Source organism: Xiphias gladius, chromosome 8 (assembly GCF_016859285.1).
Source record: "Xiphias gladius isolate SHS-SW01 ecotype Sanya breed wild chromosome 8, ASM1685928v1, whole genome shotgun sequence".
NCBI classification, from domain to species: domain Eukaryota; kingdom Metazoa; phylum Chordata; class Actinopteri; order Istiophoriformes; family Xiphiidae; genus Xiphias; species Xiphias gladius.
In genome coordinates this window covers 8,037,965-8,052,471 of record NC_053407.1, presented here as the reverse complement: position 1 = coordinate 8,052,471, position 14,507 = coordinate 8,037,965, and the positions used below count along the sequence as shown (strand labels likewise).

Below are 14,507 nucleotides of genomic sequence, written 5' to 3'. Positions count from 1 at the left end.
ATAGGTTTGGTGACCTAATTCCACTGAACAAATAGAAAAGTTGTAATGCATTCATTTTAATGCTTATTATTTTACCTCAAATGTCACTGCCATAGATCATAAATAATACCATATATAATCAAAGAGTGTTTGTCCAGCTTTCTTTTCCATTTGAGCTATTTTGTTTAAGAAAATAAACTTTTATCTTTATTTTCCATAATTAAATAGGGATTAAGTGTAAAATGTATATTGAAATCAATAAATCAATACAATTAATCTACAGTTAAATACATTTAAATAAAGGTAAGTTGACCTAACAAAATCACTTGAATTCCACCAGAGTCAAAAGCTGAGATAGCAGTTACTGTATTCTGCTAACGATAAGCTTGTTTTTCTCCATCATGACTTAAACTGTTGCCTTGTTTAGTTATGTTGGATATCAACCTGAATGATTAAAATGTTGCTTTATCAAAAAACTAATTTCTCAATTACAGCTAGAGCTAGGTAGGGAAAAAAGTAGGCTACATTTACTGTGACTTTAGTTAAGGGCTATTTCTCCAGCTTGCTTTAACTTGACTCTTTTACTTAGCTGTGTAGCTATCTCTCTCTGTGTGAGAGTGCACTAAGTGGAGCAGTGGGTTTTATATCCCAGATATTAGCAATCCAAAGTTACTGGGTGGCACTACAACCGGAGCATAATAACTGCACAGCCACATTATAGTTTTGGTTTGGCTTGGATTTTAGCTCTGTTACCACAAATGGATGTAAATACTGTTTTCAGGAAAATTATACATTTCTATGGCATCAAATTTTTATATGATAAAATTTTGATTCTGGTTTTACGGTAACTCAGTTTTTGGCACATACAGTATGTAGTGTTTAGAGTATAGACCTTCGGTAGATCTCTGATGTCATATTACTAACAGCCTCAACTATTTTAAATGAGCAACACAGTAGAACCACGGCAAGAAACATTATAACCGTCCTCTGCTCTTCATCCTCAGCCATCCAGTGACACTGCTTCTTGCTCTACTAGTGGGCTGACAGGAGGACCAATCATATCAGATGTTACTGACATGTCTCAGGCCAGCATGGCCCTCCAAATGCAGCCTGATGAGACTAGGTGAGTGATACAATACAACATTACAACATTACATTATTTCCAATTCTAAAAGTCCACCTCCACAATCTACTGCAGCACCAAACAATTGTTTTTTTTCTAGAATATTATGAAACAGATCATGGATATTGGATCATAAAACTTTAATCAAAGGCAATTTGTATATAGTCGTGTACAAGTATGGTTTGACAGTTGGCTTAGATGTATCAAACTGTTCTGGATAGGCTTAATAGAGATGTAAGTGATTTTAATGTTTGTTGGCCCACCATCAGTACTTTTGACTCACAGTATTTGACTCTACTAATAGGGAGAAGTGCATGATGCTTATTAAAGAAGAGCCTGTGAGTCCAGGAGTGAGGGGAGGAGGGAAAGGAGGCAGTGTAGGGGGAGGAGAGGCCGTAGCGTTGACATCCTCCTGTGAGGTGTGCTCCTCAGAACCTCCTGTCCTCCCTGTCGCAATGGTCCAGTCTGTTCTGGAGGGGAGGGGGTCTGCGGCCTCTGTGGTGGAGAGGAGGAGTAAGAGACCCGCATTGGACAGGTAGGTGCTCAGAAGAGATCACAGGTTGTACACACACATAGAAAACTACAATGTACATTTAGATGTTTGAAGAGACACAAAACTGCACAGGGAAATAAGTAGTTACCTTTTGTGTCTATGTCAATATATAACATGTTACTATGTGTGTGTGTGTGTGTGTGTGTGTGTGTGTGTGTGTGTGTGTGTGTGTGTGTGTGTGTGTGTGTGTGTGTGTGTGTGTGTGTGTGCAGAGTGGAGGTTTCAGATACAGTGGAGAACGTGGATATGAGCCTGGAAGAGCTGCAGCAGCTACTGCTCAGGAGCCATCAGCAGAGTACCGTGGAAGCTGGGACCAGCGCTGTTATGGATGTCAGTAGATCTGCACTGTACAGAGACACGTAGATAGAAACAAATTGACAGGCAGCTTGTTCAACTGCAAATACATATATATTTAAAATTTCAAACTGGTAGTTGTATCTGCCATTTTTTATACATGGCAGCCATTTAACTGAACTATTGTTCAATACTGAATACTGAATATATTTTCTTTCTCTTCTGTTTCTCTGTAGCCCTTCAGTTTAAGCCTACCTCTGACTGAGTGGAACTTCACAGAGATGGAGTCCAACCTCAAATCAGTAAGTCATATAGTGTGACTACTTTATACAGCAGATGTCAAGTGAAAAATGTGTGTATATATATATATATATATATATATATATATAGATCTGGTTATAAAATAATTTGACTTATATACAACTTATAGATTTACTTATTAATTACTGATGATAATAACAACAATATGAAGGAGGACTACAAAAAGCGCTGTTTACTTGGTTATTTGACGATTCTTTTGAAGACTAGATGGGGAAAAAAAACAGCATTAGGCGTTTGTTTTACTTCTTAAAAGATCTGTTCTGTTCATTTTGCGGACAGGTGTGGTTATGTGAATAATGTCTGACTTCTCTAGAAAAACACCCACAGTCACCATTTGTTGAAAGTGAAATTTTACGTTCATTACCAAAGGTGAAGGTACATAGACTTCTTTTACTTTTTTATGTTAAATTTAATGTCTTTAAACCTGTATCAACTGATTTCTTTGGCTACCTGGAGGCACCACAACACAGCACTGACACATTATCAAGTTATAAGGTTGTTCTGGTGAACATGCTGAAAACAGCTGCCTATTTATACATCAATCATTTACCAAACAACATTAGCATTCATTTTTAGTACTATTTCTGGCCACCTGTCAATTTTAAATCCAATATTCACTTGCCAGCTGGGAAATACTGTACCTGGCTCTTTAGCTGCTAAATGCTCCACCATGTTCACTAGATAGGTGCTAACTATGTCCGTTTGATGCTATGCAGGTAGCGTACATTGGATTTACCTGAGCTGTCACTGATTATAGCAGTGAGACTGAACCAAAACAGTAAAGTTGTGGGCCATATAACAAAAACAACTACCTAAAAGATCTTGAAACATTTTGTAGAGCTGAGGGGAGCTGCAGAATCAGGTGATAACTCTCTGTGGGTTCATCACCATGCGCAACGCCTTTAACATTACACATAGTTGTGTTATCCATCATTAAAATGAAATATAGATTAGAGCAGCTTTACCATGAAACACAAAACCCCACCTTTTTCCTTGCATAGTGGGTGAATCATGCCATCTGGTATTCCACAGAAGTGACTTACTCATTTGCCATGTAAAATGAATAAGGGTAAACATCTCCCTGCAAGGCACCATGGCTCGTAGAGCTTTACCTTTAGGGGTCGTTAGACTGAATAGCGCTGTGCTTGAAAAACGCATGCCGCTGTGTTGGTCTCCATGTTTTCCTTCAGGCCCAGTCTGAGTAACATATCCATGAGTCCATGAGGATCCATGAGGATTGTCAGATAAACATTAAACAGTGTCTAATGGTACTTGTAGACAATAATCCAGTTGTAATGGCAGCAATCATTTAATCCCAAATTTCATTTAACTGTGAGTTAAACAGAATTAACATTAGTAATCTACCAGGAATGAATACATGCATGTACAGTGTTCAATTGGGTCCCGATGCCGTTGCATTTTGTTGCAATTATTACTGAAGTGAATGAGGGGGCTGTGTTTTTTTTATGCAGTTTTAATGTCAGTCAGAACACAGCCTTAAGCCATCAACAAAGATTGAATAGATACGCAGTAGTTAACTACATAAACAACACTCACATCTGTGCAGTGTGGAAACGATCCACCAGAGAGAGTCACCACCAGAGTCAGTTGTGCAGCTGAGGGTGAAGATGAAAATGTCCAGTGTCAGTCATCAATTTAGAATCCGGTACAAAACAAACTGGGGCATTGCTAAAAGATTCTGCCACCCACCTCCCTCTTCACAGTCTGTACCTGCAATGTCAGAGCCCCCACTGCTAGAATTCCAAGCTGGCAAACTAATCAATAATGTCATTGAAGTCCAATTTTATGGCCACCTTGCACGGAATAGACAGGATGGTGAGGCTGTTCAATCTGTCGGGACATATTGTGGAGCTCAAATAGTTTTTCATTGCGCTTCACCTCATGAAAAGCTCTCACCAGCATCAACTGTCACAGGAACTCTACAATACAGCCTAATAGCATACAGTACCTCTTCAAAAATGCTTTGCCATCTGCTAGATTTCATGTAACAGCTGAAATGGAGAGAAGTTAGGTGGGAAAATGGTTCCAAGAAATAATGACTGATTTAAAAAAGTGGTTTCAGTCAGTGAATACTTGTTTGCCTGATAAGTCATGGAATTTTTCCTTATTGCTGACCCTTAATATCAAATAGCAGCTATCCGTTAGCTGTCTCTTGAACTGTCTTATCTTTGGCCATTTCAATATGAAAAAGTTTTCTTTTCCTGTGATGGCTCATGCGATATGGAACTGGGGTGCAACACCTGTCACAATTGTCACAAGTGCGCCTTCACAGAGATTCCCATGTTTAAATGCCCCACTGTTGGCTGCCTCCTTATCAAGAAAAATATTTGCGGAATGAAGAATATTTCTGTCATCAATGCACTGCAATACTTAAACCAAACGGTGAGGAAGACAAATGCATTGAAAGACATAAAAGAGTTCTTAAGACCAAGTGTGTCGTATCTTGCATCACTTGTTAACTGCAGGAAGAGAAGATGCTGTTTAAGGCCACACTAAGCTAGCAAGTTCAACATGGAGGGTCCAAACTCCCAAGAATGGGAGGATGCAGTACGATCAATTTGCAACTGTGCAACATTCTTGCTGACATCCGAGCATCTGGAGCCCTCTGGTGATTGTGATTAAAGTACACTATAACACAACTGTACGTCACTGTATTTTAAGGTCTTAATTGACAGTGAGATTCAGTCAAAATACTTTATATGCCTCTTGTCCACCCTGTGCTGTAGATTTAATATAGACTGCACTGCCTCTGTTCATTTGTATTTATATATATATTTATTCATCTTTGTTAAAATATTACGAAATCTGCACATAGAAGGACCCCACATCCACATAGGTGGTGCTGTTGTACGTTAACTGCACAATGAAAACATGAACTTTAACTTCATCTGCAAACAAACTAATGTAGGAGCAACAAATATTATATTTCATATCTGAGACCAAAATTTATCTTCCAATAGATTAATATACCAAAACACTACAGAGACATCAGAGTCAGTAGTAAATTATAAAAGGACGTGCTGAGATAAGACTTTTCTCCCCGGGATTATGATACACATTGACCGACTGGTCAATGTAAGCAGCTGAGATGACCGGTGAGTTTCATCCGCCTGGCGGGTCCTCACATCACTGAAAGCATTGCAGCAAATTTCCAAATAGGCATTATTTGGATAAATTGACCACATATTCAAAATCTGAATAGTTACTTTTTTCTTGCCTGAAAAAGTTATCAAAACTTAATTTTGTGATACAATAAAAGTTGTAGGGATAAAATTATAACAGGTTTGAGCCTGGCTCAAAATGTACCCCCTGAAATGCATGCTGGGATACCTTGGCTTCCCCAAGTCATAACAAATCAGCTTGTAAAGTATCCTCAATAAATCCTTACAGCGATTCGGACTGTACTTGGCTGGATGTAGACTTTGAATTGGAACAGTCCTTGTAACGGATGATTGTTCACAAGTCCATGAAAACACAAGTACAGACTGAAAAAGGCCTAAAATTCCAGCGAATAACTCCCGGTTAAGCCACAACCTGTTATGTTTACCTGTCTATTTTTTTGTACATGTTAGGTAATGAGCTTTAGAGGTGCTGGTAGGCAGATTCTGTTAAATTTTGATTACAGGCACACTAAGTGCTACCCCTTGCTTCCACTATTGATGTTAAGCTACACTAATCATCTCCTGGCTCCAGCTGCGTTGTTCACAGAGAGATATGAAAGTGCTATCGATCTCCTTGTCTAAGTTTTGGTAAGAAAGTAAATAAGTGTTGTCCCCAATATGGCAAACGATTCCCTAAAGGATAAGAGCAAGCTAATTAGGTGCACACAAGATATTCTGGTACCAGTATTTTTTTTCATAGGAAGCCCTTTATAAAAGGTTTATGATGACTAATGACTTTAATGATGGTAATGAATTATTTATAAATTCTTTATTGATTAGTTATAAGCCATTAATAAGCGCAGCTTTAAGGTTGCATGGTTGTGAAAAATCTGTCATGCTGGTGAATCATTAATAGTCAAGTTTTTGGTAAGTGCTCTTGTAAAAGAGGATCATAACATGTTAACTGCTCTTGCGCACCTAGAAAAAGTCATTATCTTCCTTCATCCAGAGCTGTAGTCCTCCCACTAAAAGGCAGATTCTCAATGATCAGTGTAATATCTCATTTAAAAGAGAGCTCATTTCTGCTCTATCCCTGTTTGATTTTGTTTGCGCAGTTGACAGTCAGTACTACTCCCGCTAATTATGTTGCTGCAGTTTTTTCCACTTCCAGTCACAGTCTTCCTGTGCCCTGTTTCCTCATATTCTGGTAATTTATCATATCCTCTGTGTCATTTACATCCTTAGGAGCCTCTGCACTACTTGCAGATCTCTTTTTATTCATGAGTGAAAATGTCTTTTTCTTTAACTGACTTCATACACTGAATATTACTCAAGAAATGACTTGCTTTCACGATGCTCAGGCTTTGGCATGGTAGGTCTCTCTCTGGTGGTTCATCCACAGCCATTAACAGCCAGTTACATCTGTCACTATCTTCTGTTCTCTCAGGCCACAGTCCTAGGCCGGCAGCCAAATTATGATATTCCTCTCTCGTCCATTTTTTCTTTGTGTTCCCCACTTGCGCCCTCTCTCTCTCTATCCTTAGCTTCTTTATTACTACTGTTGTTGCTCTACTACCTTTCTTTCCTCTCTGTTGCCTGACAAGGCTTCACTTCCTTCCGAGCCAGGCTCTATAGAGCAGATATACACAGCAAAAACTGTTGACAAATGTATGTAGTTTAACTGAAGCACTTTAATGTGAAAGGATGTGGCAGGTAATAGCCATCCAGTCTTGGTGGGTTTGAATCATTCCTGGCCAAAGCCAGATGACCACAACCAGGGCTAACCTCGTATATTAGCAACAAAGTGGAGCGAAAAGTGCTGTACTAGGGTCAAGTGTAGAACTTGATATTGTTGGTGCAACGCAGCCTCTTTTTGGGTAGGACAGGACATCCAACATCACATGCCCATTAAACCATTGCCATTAAATGGCAGCATGCTAGCTAGCTTAACATGTTAACTTAGCTTAAGAGATTAATTAGCTGCTCGTAGCTGATGTCATCAGCTTGTGATATTGTAGACAGAGACATATGCTTTTTTGATTGCTAAGGTGACGTAGCTGAAGAAGATTGTTTGGTTTATTGGTGGCGCAGCATGCTAGTTCACTCAACTAGTTTTGTAGTTAGCTGGTTGTTGTTAGTTAGCATCAGGGCTGCCAACTTTCATAATACCAGCTGGAAACTATTCTGTCTATCTGGATGGATAGATACCACTAGAGGCTATTGAGAAAATAGAAATTTTATTTGTAATCTTGGTGAACTTCTCCTTTAAATAGCCCAGGAAGAGAGTGGCGTCAGTGTATTTGAGAAGAAAACAGTTCATCTCCATAAACAATGAATACCCCAAATTATCAATATGCATCACCCCAAATATGCTGTGTGTGTTGCTGACAAAATTGTTTTATTAGATGAATTAGTATTTTCTAAACACTTAAAAACCTGTCCATGTCTATTAGTGATGATGAATGATTTCGTGAATGAAGTCCACAGTGTATGAACCTTAAGAGTCATCGAGGTCTTATCAGGCTCAGTAGAAGTAGAATTTCTTTTACACAATTTGTCTCAAATTTGAACGGTTTTCTTGATTAATCTCTCAATATATCAATCTGAGTGCAAACCCTCTTTGCAAACCCTCTTTATCGATGTCGTTTCAAGAACAGACAGTTTTACTGAAGTGTTATGCTAAAATTAACACTTAGTACACAGACTGTCAGGTGTCAAATTCACTCTGTCAAGTCAAAGTCGATCAAATAAAATATGTGCTGATAATAACACCATTTGGTTCTGATTTGAAGTGTCCTAACTTGATATAAGGAGTGGATGCATTATTCAGCAAAACTAATTGTAGCTGCTGAGTAATGCATCCCCTACTATTTCAGGTTAGGTCATTATTTAATGTATGAAACTCACACTGCCAAACCAAAATGGCCAAAAATATGTACTGATAAAGAAGATTTGCATCCCCTAGCCAAGAAGACTGTTTTATATATATATATATGAAATTCTCACTATTAAGCCAAAATAGACTGAAATATGGGCTGGTAACTTCATTGATCCCAAAGTATGAGAAGGGAAATATAAAGGGGTAATGCATTAGTCAACAGAGCTGATTTTGGAGATGCAGAGATTTGCATCCCCTGCTTTCTCGGCCAAGATTAATGTTAGATGTATGAAACTCACACTGTCAAGTCAAAATGGCCCAAACTGTTTGCTGTTAAAACTATTTCACCCCTAGATGTCAAGGGAGAAAGAGTATGGTATTCCACAGAACTGGTTGCATTCTAATGCTCTGTTTGCATTCATTTGCCTGTCCAGATCATTTATTGTAATTGATGAACCTGACAAAAAAAGATCATTTTTAAACAATACTTTGCTGTCAAAATCATTGCATTGACTGGTAGCTTTCGCTTTAGCTGTGCACATGCAGTTCTCAGCAGGCAGACAGAAGAAGGCGTTACACGGGCAGAGCAGACACGTGCAACAGAGCCTGATAGTGGGTGTCTCACATCGAAAGCATAACAGCTAGGAGCCCTGGCTAGCACGTTTGCTGATGATTTTAGCTCGTAATGTTATGGACAGAAATGAATATAGCTTGCTTTGGAGGGGGGTGTTCTGTTAAACCTTAATGTCGTGGGCCCACTTCAACAAAACACCAGTTACTGAGTGTGACCACCTGAACCTGTAGACTTGCTGCACTCTCACACTCACACACAACTTCAAATTGAAACCACGTTGTTTTCTTTGGTAGGACAGTCCAAGGGACATAATTCAGGAAAAGTTTCTCAAACCAGAGGAGTTGCTATTGGCTATTGGTAATTTGCTGATGGTGGCAGAAAAACTAAGTGGGCCATGGCATTCAGTTGAAGCTGCCTATCAATCCAATAGGGTCAGCCACTGTAGTAAGCCGATACAATGGATATATAAGGCTGAGTCAGGCCACCAAGTACCTGCTCTTTGGGATGGGAGTCAACTGAACAGTTGTGTGTAGTGATAACTGCTAAGTGAACACTTGATGAACATGCTGGATAACATATTTTACATCTTGTACCTACATTACAGAGTAAGTTGTGAAAGCACAAATACAAAGCTGAGTTAAAAGTATACTAAAACTGTAGCATACTGACTAACCAAAAAAACTCACTTTGCTTCTCATTAAATTTAGTTATCATCTGCCTGTACTGCTTTTATATTTGTTTGTTTTTTGTGTTCGTTATCTCTTTCCTCTTTTAAAAGCCATACTTTATGGTTTTTACCATAATATTGTCACTTCAACTTTATTCTACTTACAACATCTTCTTTCTGATCAATCTATTCTTGATAACAGCAGGGGGGTTTTGCTGTTTATAGGGGGGCTAAGTCCAGGTGTCCAATGAACCTTTTAAATCATTGCTCACAGGACAACATAAAGCAGTTAATGACTGATGAATGTGCAATGTCACAGTGTTGTACAGTACTTTTGTTCATGCTTTTTATGTGTACACACATACTATAGGCATTTTATAAAATTAAGAGTTAGGGGTTAAGGTACTAAATGTGTGCGTATGTTCTCTTTCATAGTACATGTTCCAGAATCAGGAAACAGAGGCTTTTCCAGCGGCTGGCTGCGACGAACAGTGATTAATCTGTGCTGTGGACTGTCCTTTCTGAAGTGGAAGGTAACAATCCTGTGACTTAATCTTTTAGTGAATTGGTCAGTACTTTAACAGCTGGAGGACATACTAATCTTAAAGTCATCAAAAGATCAGGCCGGTGATATTATTTGTCTTTGTTAATGTAACCAAATCCCATGAAAACACCAAAACCCACAATGTCTTATTCTGTCTTTAAAATCTTTTCGACTTCCCCTGTCTGTCTGCGGCACTCAGCTACAAGACCATTGTTTCCTATTAAAAATAGCTGATCTTTAAAACTGGGTCATGGATATATACTTTCATTTATTTTAAAAGGGTAATAATTTTCTTAAACAGCTTGTCACTGTAGTTTTTAACAAATTTTACCCATATACGTTTTATTCTTTTCATGTGATTTGCTGACAATAAGAAAAATATATACTATCGCCAGACTCAACCGCTAACACAGCAGTTTAATGTTTAATGTTTAATGTTGTGGCTGAATGTTGTGTGTATACAGTAAAAGATGTATGTAAAGATTTTGTATGTATACAGTAAAAGAAAACAAACAAAAAAACGCTGTATATATATATATATATATTCCTATTCAGTTGAATAGAAAAGTGACCACACCATACAAGAAACTCACAGCTTATTTCTAGGTGCATTTTAAGCAGTTGTGTTGTAGACATGTGACAGGTCTCCCATTAATATACAGTATTGTAAAAGTCATTAAAGAGTATGTTATTTTTTTTCAAATCCATCTTAATGGCCATTAAGTAATCCTGTTGTAACGTAATTACACTAAAAAAAAAGGCTTATAGAGGGTTACCTCCTGTTAGACGCATGTATATAGTTTAATGTATTTTTTTTACAGTGTAGTCACGCCTGGAATGGATCATTTTTCTACCAGTATGGAGAGGAGGGATGATTACAACAACCAGTAACTCTATATATGACATATAAGTATCAACAGACATAAATAAATCTGGAACTATCTATAAGATTAGAAGGTTCTTAAAAGGTGTTTGCTCAGGGAGAGATGAACACTGTATCCTCACTGATCTTTACTGATGAAAATACAGTCTCCCTAGTTTATATTCAACCTAGAGTTACAGATTATTCAGTTAACTTTTGTTTCCTGACTCTTTCAATTTTCTTCTCTCCTCAGGCCACAGAACCTGCTGTTACCCTCATTATTCTACTCTGAGTTTGATCCCACAGCCGTGCCAAGCTCTTTCCTACATTTGACTTTAGTTTAACATCTACATACCTACAAAATGAAAAGGCCTGTATAGATAATGTGAATTTTTTTTTAAACGAACCAATCAAAGCTTATATTTCCTGGTTAGCTGACTGCAATTGGCCGTATTAGGTATTGGCTCTGTGGGCATCACCACTGCCTGCATTGCAAAAGACGCTGATCTAAGTTTCTCATAGTTACCCCCCCCCCCCCCCCAAAAAAAAAAACAAGTGTGTTATGACATGATTATATCTAGACTCCAATTTTAAGCCAGCTGGATGCAGTCAGTGCATTCTTGGCTCCAGCACTTTAGTCTTTGTGAGAGAGGGAGTTCCTGCTTGTGGAAGTGATTTTTTTTTTCTTCCTATAATGAATCCATTACAGATTTATACAAATGAATATTTTTTATTATTTTATGCTTATTAAAAAAATACTGTATTTGTATTCAGGGGAAAACTTTGGCAAAATAGTCACTGGGGGGCAATGTAGAATATATTACAAGTTATGTGAATTTTTTCAGTCTGTGTAAGGTTGAAGGAAATTTAAGGGCTCCTTATATATTTAATGCATTTCAAATTATGATAAATGTGTTGAGACAGATGAGATGTGCGTTAGCCTTCGTGATATGAAAAGTTCTTCTAGCAAATATATGGAGTCAAGACACCCCAAAATCCAGTAAGAAACTTTTGACTTTTTAAAAGCATATCATGATAGGAGGTTTTACACACTTAAAGACCCATCTAATGTATCTTTGCACAGGCCTGACATGTAGCCCGAGACTTAGAGTTACATCTCTTCTGTCCATTTAAATGTGAAGTTTCAAGTAAATATTAAAAAGACTTCTCATTTGACAAAAGCATGAACACCACTGCATTTTTGCACAATCCGTATCACTAGTTATATATAGTTATGACAACAGGTCAATTATTTTCTGTTTTTAAATGACCAACACTCTGTTGCTCTACACATGCGTGTCTTAAAGAGATACCGGCTTCAGTGGCAGGGCTTCCCAAAACTCAAAAGCGAAATTTAGTCTTTCATCATGAGGTCTCTGAATGTTACTACTGTTGTCATCTGGAAACAAAGACCACACTTTGAGTCAAGACTTTCATGAGTGAGCATAGAACATCAAAACTCTGATAAACAGTCAAGACAATGGGATGCTGGTTTTCATACTTTGTAGAAACAATTAAAAAAAACAAAACAAAAAAAAACCTCAACTGTCCAGGAGCCAGTCTTTAAAAAGATTTCATTATGGTTGACTATGTTTCATTAAATGTATGGTGGGGTGGTTACTTGAGAATTTAATCTGTTATAAAACCATGAATACCTGCTTGAAGAAATGCATATTAAATACTAAAAATCCTTACTAATTATAACTGATTATGATCCTCAATGTAAAGTAATAGTTGCAGGCAACAGTTTAAAGATTAACTTAGTGCTAAATATACTACTGGGAAACTTCCTGGAGATGTGCTGAATTGTGCAATACTGTACAGAACTGTGATAACTCACAAAATTGCAATACATGGATGACCATAGGAATGTAGGAAACAACAACTGTGAGTGGTGGACTGGAACACAGTATAGTAAGATGCACTGCAGAAGGACAATATTAGCCTGTGAATCTAACAGCCCTGTTAGGTCTTCAGACTGAGTCGAACAAAAGCCTGAAGTTGTAGTTTAATTTCTGGAGTGGCACATGTGAGCTACAACATAACCCTGGGCGAGTCTACGACCAGGCTACTGCGGCTATGTGCGTAGATTTGTAGCTGCACCATCATCCCTTGATACAAAACTATAAATCAAGAATGCATGTTTGCATGGAATAGCTGTACATTTTGTCCCCTATGTGAATCCAAAAGCTCAGCTTCCTCTTTACACTGAGTTAGCCCAAAAGAATCTCAAACAACTGACTGACCAGCTGACCGGCAGCTCCATCATCTGGGCTACATGCAGCTGCTAGCAGGGCTAAAAATCAGGTAGCGATTTGCATTAGCTTTTGGAAAAGGGGCTAAGCATTGCATTTTCTCAATGATGTACTTCTGAATCTGTTGTGTTCTACTACCACTTATTATAACTCTCACAATAATAATATTTGCTGAATTAATAATGCTTTAACTTTGTATCTAGATTTGACACAGTGTGATTCTGCGAAAGTAAAAGAAATCCCTTAGACATGATTACAGTTGCATTAGGAGAGAAAAATATTACAATAAACTACGAAAGAGAAGCTTGAAGAATAAATGTGTTCATATTGTGTAGATTTACCTAAACGTTATATTGAATTTGTCAGTTAAAAAGCTAATGCAAACTGCCCCCTGCAGATTAAAACTTTTATGGCAGACCCTCCTTCTGTGTGCATGCTTTGGGGAGAAGGGAGAAGAAGCAATCTGTGGTGTATAACAAGTGAAATTGCACTAAAAATCACAGTTGTATGATATTTGAAAGTATAAAGTACATTTTAGACATAGCATTTATTCTTGTTCCTCATGATAATATGAGTGTTAATGATTTTTTCAAGGAGTGATAAATACACACATTCAGTTGCTGTTGTGTTCTTAATTTATTCTGTTTTCCATTTTAATCATTTGCACTGGAAATAAACGGATGTGTGTTCAAATGACATTTATGCTTGTCAGATTGCAAATAGATAAGGAAGTATTTTTGTTCATTGAGTGAAAAGATCTCTGCTGTAACAAAGCATGGCATCCCAAAAGCACCTCTGCACTATGAAAGGACAACACTAGCCTACATCAGTATGTAACATACAGTATATTAACAAAAATAGACAGTGAAACCCTTTCCTGCTACAACAAAGTACAGCTGCTGTCAGTGAAGACACAAAGATGATCTTAGTGCTTAGATGCTTTTGAAAGTGGGCCACAACCTGCTGAAAATGTGAATTGTTTTAAATGGTTTTTTGCAAAGACTAAAGTGTACTGTTACACAGAGTCAAAGAAACTGAACATGTATTCCACCTGTGTATGAAATATTTAAGTTGTTAAAACAAATAAAAGTGAAAGAAGGCAGAGTAAAAGACATTTTGATTACTCTCTTTGAATTGGTCCTTGAATTTTGATTTGATGTATCCTTGTGCATGCAATAGGTGAACCCCCTCCCCAAAACCGTGTTTGTCCAGTTTAGCAACTGTAAAGCTTTGGATTTCTCCACATTCTGAAACAGTGTGCATAGAGCAGTTAGAGTAGTACTGGATATATCAAGAGTTTAGAGAGTTGTGTCTTTTTTTTTTTTAATCACCTTT

At 37.7% G+C, this 14,507-nt stretch overlaps 1 protein-coding gene across 1 annotated transcript in view; it reads left to right on the top strand.

Moving 5' to 3' along the window:
* Positions 1 to 14,267, top strand: part of hsf4 (heat shock transcription factor 4) — a 33,172-nt gene extending 18,905 nt beyond the window's left edge. Inside the window, exons 8-13 of the mRNA XM_040132075.1 lie at positions 984 to 1,102; positions 1,407 to 1,637; positions 1,868 to 1,985; positions 2,186 to 2,251; positions 9,947 to 10,044; positions 11,171 to 14,267. Of these exons, the coding sequence (XP_039988009.1) occupies positions 984 to 1,102; positions 1,407 to 1,637; positions 1,868 to 1,985; positions 2,186 to 2,251; positions 9,947 to 10,006 (594 nt within the window). The 3' untranslated portion in view covers positions 10,007 to 10,044; positions 11,171 to 14,267. The remainder of the gene's footprint in view (positions 1 to 983; positions 1,103 to 1,406; positions 1,638 to 1,867; positions 1,986 to 2,185; positions 2,252 to 9,946; positions 10,045 to 11,170) is intronic.
* Positions 14,268 to 14,507: the final 240 nt, after the last annotated feature.